The sequence below is a fragment of the Rhagoletis pomonella genome, unplaced genomic scaffold, assembly GCF_013731165.1.
Source record: "Rhagoletis pomonella isolate Grant_MI unplaced genomic scaffold, Rhpom_1.0 Rhpom_scaffold_00001, whole genome shotgun sequence".
Classification (NCBI taxonomy): domain Eukaryota; kingdom Metazoa; phylum Arthropoda; class Insecta; order Diptera; family Tephritidae; genus Rhagoletis; species Rhagoletis pomonella.
The window spans coordinates 57,859,899-57,866,943 of NW_023458555.1; the positions used below are offsets into that span (position 1 = coordinate 57,859,899).

The window sequence follows — 7,045 nt, forward strand, 5'->3', positions numbered from 1 at the left end:
TGTAATTGGACTTAGTGACATAAAACACGACGAAAAAACGCAATAGTAACGAAAATGGCGGGAAATATCAGCAGTGACGTTTAATTTTGGCGGCAATTGCGAGATTGCCAGCCAGTAGAATAAAGATGTTCTTTACCACGGATATGTGAATAAACTTGGAACCAACTAGAAGATGGCACGGCTGCAAATGAATGTCACTAAGCTCCAATTTCAATATTTGTAAGTTATTTTTATTTGAAATAATGTAGTTGCTTGACGAAGGTTTACAATTAGCTGTCAGTTACATAGTTGGTTGAGTGGTTTATTCTCTAGTAAATTAGCAGCATATTAAATACAAATTAGACTTAAAAAATTACAATTTCTACTCACACTGGTTTCGCTCCGTGAACAATGTAAAGAAGAAAGAAATTTTCGGAGGCACCCGCATTTATATCTTCTACAACCATAAGTACCTAAGTTATCTAAAACAACTGTTTTGAAATACATGAATACGCTCTTACAAAGACATACATAAATTCCGCTACTTTTGTTCAGCAACATTTCTTGGGTTGCCATCATCGACATCCCCACCCCCGTGAACTGACCCGGTTGGGGAGGCTTCACCACCGTCTGCATTCGCCTCGACATCAAGAACTGCCAATTTCGAAACAGGCCTACGATAAGTACCGCTGCTTGTAGCGATGTGAGCGGACCGAGCAACGCCGTCTTGGCCGTAGTGTAGTTCCAAGACTCTTCCTCTCTTCTACTGGGACCTTGGAGTTTCAGCTTCACAGATTAAAACCAGGCACCCTGGCTGGAGTGGCTTTACTGGCAAACACCATTTTGTCCGTCGTGTTAAGTCGGGCAAATATTCCCGTATCCACCGTTGCCACATGCCATTCTTGAGATTCTGGACCACTCGCCACTGCTTGCGTAGACACATCAGACGTGGCTCGAAAGGAGCAGGCGTCTGCGTCGAGTTGGGACATCCAAGCAAAAAGTGGTTAGGAGTCAGTGGCTCCGGTTCCTCTGGTGTTACAGGTAGGTGTGTCAAGGGCCTGGCGTTGATCATGTTCTCAGCCTCAATTAGAAAACTCTGCAACGTTTCGAGGCGTGGTGATTGTTCGCGCAACATCATCCGTAGCGCTGTCTTCACGGATTGGACCAGCCTTTCCCATGCACCACCTTCGCTTGGATTTGCTGGCGTATTAAAATTCCAACGGATGCCCAACGAGGTCAAGCCTGAAATCCAAGAAGAATTGTCCAAAAACGAACACTCACCCTTAAGCTCTTTCTCAATGCCCACACAGTTGGTGCCATTGTCACTCCTTATCAACACGGGCACTCCTCTTCTATTCATGAAGTTCCTTAGGCATACCAGGCACGCATCGCTCGATAGGTCAGTCGCCACTTCGAGATGGATAGCACGCACAGTGAGGCAAGTAAATAGTGCGACCCACCTCTTCTCTCGTTGCCGTCGAATGGTGACGTTAATTGGCCCGAAGAAATCTAGTCCGGTATAAGAAAAGGGCCTGATGTAAGGTGTTAACAGATCCGCTGGTAAATTGCCCATCTGCGGCTGTTGAGGCTTGGCACGTCTAAAGCGATACGCTTGGCATCGTGACTGTATACTATTTAATAGTCTTCGGAGCGCAGGAATCCAAAACCTTTGCCGGATTTCACTCATCACTGTTGCAACGTTGATGTGCAGGAATTTTGCATGATCATTTTCCGCAAGCAAGCGCGTGGCCCGATGCGTAGTCGGCAACAGTATTGGTTGTCTGGCTTCGATTGATAGGCACGTAGCCCCGGTAATCCTTCCGCCTACTCGCAGCAGACCATCCGGGCCGATGAAAGGACTCAGCATCTTTACCGTACTGCTTGCCGAAACTGTTTCCTTTTGCCTTATGTCAGCAAGTTCATCTGCAAATGCATCTTCTTGCAAAAATCTGCAGAGACGTATTTCCGCCTGGCGCTCTTCATCAGTGGTCAGCTCACCATTTAGCAACGGTTTGTTTTGAGTGCTTCTCAGTAAGTTATGAACAAAACGATATATCCAAGCCACAGTCCGCTTTAGCCTTGAATAATTTGAAAATCGATTACAATTCGGGATTATGCTACAAACCTGCCGCGCGATCAACATTGTGTGCTTGCTGCGTAGCTCTTCCCCGCTGCTATCCTTAACGTTGACTATTAATGATTCATTGGGCCATGAACTTTCATCTTCTAGTAAAAAATCTGGACCATTTTTCCATCGTCCGTCTACCATATATTTCGCTGGGAACCTTGCGCGAGTTGCTTCATCGGCTGGGTTCAGAGTACCCGGACACCATCGCCAGTCTGCAATGTTGCTGTTCTCCAAAATTTCTGCCACTCTGTTGCCTACATACTGCTTGTATCGTCGATGATCCGCTCTTATCCATCGTATAACCGTGTGCGAATCGGTCCAAAAATAAAAACTATTGATCACTTTGCTATGAATTTGTAAAATGGTTTCTTTTAACCGCGATGCCATGACCGCAGCTTGCAGCTCAAGCTTCGGAACGGTATGATAGCGCGTAGGAGTGCAACTTGATTTCGCCATAACAAAGCTGAGTGTGACCTTACCATCATTTACCATTCGCCAGTAAGCAACATCGCCTCTTCACTTGCATCCGAGAAAATATGCAAATCCACGGGGATGCTTTCAAAGTTATGCAGATAACAACGCTGAATCTGGAATTGCTCCAACTTTGGCAACTCGTGCATCCACATCTTCCACTTCAAATAAAGTCGATCAGGTAGCGGGTGGTCCCATTCCACGCCAGCTTTCCACACCTCCTGCATCAACACTTTTGAGCTAATCATAAAATTGCACAGGAAATCAACGGGTCGAAAATCGACATATTTAGGCTTAGCATCTCTCTTTTAGTCGGTTTTCTAGCACACATAATTATTTCCTCTGGCACTTTATTTAATTTCAAAATGTAAATAAAAACATCAGTTTTTGACAGCCAGTGCATTCCTAATATTCTCTCTGTCTCTCTGTCAATGCATACCTTGCAGTCGTTGCTGGCGGCGATGCCACATGCTACTTTTAATTTTTCGGAGTTAGAGATGATATTGCGCAGCTCGAATTCCCCTTTGCGATGAATGTGAATAACTTGCGGCACCACGATAAGAGCTTCTTGTTCCGATTGGAAACAATCAACGTAGTCATCCACGTAGTGTCTTTCGATAATGGCGTGCACGGCGCGAGGACATTCTGTAACAAAGTTCTTCGCGTTGACATTTTTGACGTATTGTAGGCGAACATATAGACCCAAAGATCATTCGCTCCATCCTAAAGGTTTCCACCTGTTTAGATGGATATCCGTCCCTCCAGAGAAATCGCTGACTGTCCCTGTCTTCTGCGGTAATTATAATTTGGTGGAACATCTCCTTAATGTCTCCGCAGACTGCGATTGGAGCTTGCCTAAATGTTAATAGTATAGAAATTAATGAGTTGTTGATATCTGGTCCTGAGAGCAGAGCTTTGTTCAATGACATATTTTGAACTTCTGCTGCTGCGTCGAAAACGAGGCGTATTCCCTTTTTATTTGGATTCCTAACCCCAAAATGTGGTAAATAAAAGGTTTTATTAGTTACTTGCGAAGCTTCGGCAGATGATAATTTCCTCGGATAGCCTTTTTTCAAATAGTCACTGATTTTGGCGCGATACTCGGTGGCGAAGACTTCGTCCTTGGACATTTTCCTCTCAACATTCTTTAATCGATTTAGAGCCATATGGTAACTATTAGGAAATGGGGGCACGTCCTCCCGCCACAAAAGGCCAGTCTCATAACGACCGCCAACTCGTTTCGTTTTTGCTTCCAAAATAGACAGTGCGCACTCATCAGCTTTGGGTATCAATTTCTTAGCATCTGCCTTGATGCCAAAGGACTCTACGTCGAAGTAACTTTGCATCATCGCATGTAGTTTGTATGTGGGGTCTTCGCTCTCGGGAAACGTTCTATAATGCAGTGCGCGAAATGAATGCGATGACGGCATTTCATTAGTTGAACCGTAAATCATCCATCCTAACCTTGTTTTGGCTGCGATTGGTCCGGCTTCACAAGGCTGCAGTGGAGTTTCCATTGGCACCGTCAGGAAAGCACGATTAAGACTTAAAATTACCTCTGGCTTAACATTTGTGTAGTTTGGAATTTGTACACCCAAAAGATGTGAATTCTTACCCGATTTAGTTAACTCACCAATATGGCAACTCTCAATTGGTAATGATAAATTTGTCGATGTGAAAACGTTTGACAACTCGTACTTTTCGGAGTCGATTTCACTCGCTCCGTTTTTTGCGTATTTCTTTGTTCGTTCAACCACTGCAGCTCCAATATTTCTGCTTTGCCACGAATTCCAAGTTTTAAGGCAAGATCGCGGTCAATCATCGATACATTTGCTCCATCATCGACGAATGCGTACGTGGATATAACATTATCTCGCCCATACAATTTGACTGGCAAAATTTGAAAGAGCACTTTATCGGAGCTGCAGTCGGCAAGGCAATTTCGGTGTTCGGTCTGTTGCGGTGTAGTCGGATCTGCCACAATTGAGACGGGTGATGGGTTCACCCTTGATTCGCGTCGTCCGGAAGACGCATCAGCAAAATCTGCGTGGAGCAATTGATGGTGTACTCTTTGACACTCGTTTGTTCTACAATGCTTACGGGAAAGGCATTGCTGCACGCGATGACCTTTTTTGAGCCACGAGAAACAGAGTTTTAAGGCTTTCAATTTTTTCCACCGATCCTCACTGGTCATCTGCAAAAAAGATTGGCAATTACTCAAGGTTTTGCAATTGCCTTTGCAATTGAGACAATTTTCTTGCACAACACTGGCGCATGCGTAGCGGCGGTTATTAGGTGAGTCATTATTTCTGATTTGCTGTTGTCTGCGCACTACAGGATTATGTGGCAGTGTGTCAGTTACCATGTTAGCCAGACGACGTAGTGTGCATAGCCAGTTGCTGAAGTCTACAATTGTTGGAGGTCGCTCCAATTGCAAACACTTTTCTGCCCACATCATTTGTCGTGCTGTTGGTAGTTTTGCTACTAATTCGCTTATTAGTGTTGGGTTAGACAAGTGATGAAAACCATCCACGTTTTGCAAAAACGTCGCCATGTTTGTCATCTTGTTGGCGAAGTTGACGAGCGACTCGAGGTGGCCGTCTACTAACGGCGGGATGGATCGAACTTTCTCGATTTGGCTTTTAATCAATTGCTCTGGTCTTCCAAAGGCTTCGCGCAATATCTCGATGATCGTAGTAACATTGGAAGAGTTTCCCAAGAGCGACACTACCGTTTCTCTTGCTCGACCTTGCAATGCGTCGCGCAAGCGCATTATATTATGTAGGTTAGAATAATCAAATTCGGCGGTTGTGCTCTCGAATGCCTCTATAAACGTCTGCCAGTCTTCCGGCGAACCTGAAAATATAGGTAGTGGGAATATTTTCCTAGCACGTACCATATTATTCTGGCTTTCATATTTGAAGTGTGGTAGTACGCGCTGGGGCTGTGCGTGAGTCTGTGCCATATACGGTGGCGCCGATTCAGACTGCGACGTTGGTAGCGAACCTTGCATAAACGATGGTGCTGACTGCGGCGCGGTGAGCGGTAGCTGAGAGGTTGAAAACGTAGATGGAGTGGGACCTAGAGGTGTCGGTGACGGCTGTACTATTGGCGGAGCAAGCGGCAGGGAGGCTTGCGACTGCGGCGGCATTGACTGAAGTGCAGTTGGCTCTCGCGGCAACATATCCGATGACGGCGGTTGTGCCGGCTTCGAAATCAAAGAAGTCTCTGACGAGGCATTGGATCTAGACTGTGCCATCTCTACACGTAGTTGTTGCGTATTAGAAACCAACAATGTTTGCATGACTTGCATTTGGCGCTGGAACTCGTTTTTCATGTCCTCCATTCTCTTATTCAATTGTCGGCTTAGCTCATCAACATTAATTTGTGGTTTGTTCTGTGAACTTGACTTTATTGGCGGCTCTTTCACTTTCGATTGTTGCGGCTGGACAGGTACATCTGGTTGTGGTTGAGCAGAAGATGGTTGAACAATCTGCTGTGTCTGTGAAAGGGCATTCTGTGAGTGAGCTAGACTGGCGGTCTGCGACTGAGCATTCGAAGTCAAAGGTTGCTGTGCAGATGAGCTCATTTGCGACTGGCTGGATGACCTCGAATGTTCCTTTGGCGTTTGGTCGCTCGGTGATCTGGAGAGCGGAATTTTTTTGTCTAAATCACGATATCGAACGGGCAATAAACCTTTATTTTTCCTTTTGCTAGTTCTCGCTGTAATTGGACTTAGTGACATAAAACACGACGAAAAAACGCAATAGTAACGAAAATGGCGGGAAATATCAGCAGTGACGTTTAATTTTGGCGGCAATTGCGAGATTGCCAGCCAGTAGAATAAAGATGTTCTTTACCACGGATATGTGAATAAACTTGGAACCAACTAGAAGATGGCACGGCTGCAAATGAATGTCACTAAGCTCCAATTTCAATATTTGTAAGTTATTTTTATTTGAAATAATGTAGTTGCTTGACGAAGGTTTACAATTAGCTGTCAGTTACATAGTTGGTTGAGTGGTTTATTCTCTAGTAAATTAGCAGCATATTAAATACAAATTAGACTTAAAAAATTACAATTTCTACTCACACTGGTTTCGCTCCGTGAACAATGTAAAGAAGAAAGAAATTTTCGGAGGCACCCGCATTTATATCTTCTACAACCATAAGTACCTAAGTTATCTAAAACAACTGTTTTGAAATACATGAATACGCTCTTACAAAGACATACATAAATTCCGCTACTTTTGTTCAGCAACATTTCTTGGGTTGCCATCATCGACATCCCCACCCCCGTGAACTGACCCGGTTGGGGAGGCTTCACCACCGTCTGCATTCGCCTCGACATCAAGAACTGCCAATTTCGAAACAGGCCTACGATAAGTACCGCTGCTTGTAGCGATGTGAGCGGACCGAGCAACGCCGTCTTGGCCGTAGTGTAGTTCCAAGACTCTTCCTCTCTTC

General features: G+C 44.9%; 1 protein-coding gene across 1 annotated transcript; it reads right to left on the reverse strand.

The window, feature by feature from the left end:
• Nucleotides 1-4,300: 4,300 nt before the first annotated feature.
• On the reverse strand, nt 4,301-6,685 carry LOC118746581 (the record flags this gene model as incomplete). Its single annotated transcript, XM_036480424.1, is given in 1 exon segment — nt 4,301-6,685. A coding segment is annotated over 1 exon segment (2,023 nt), but the record flags the coding sequence as incomplete, so codon positions are not given.
• Between the last annotated feature and the right edge of the window lie 360 nt (nt 6,686-7,045).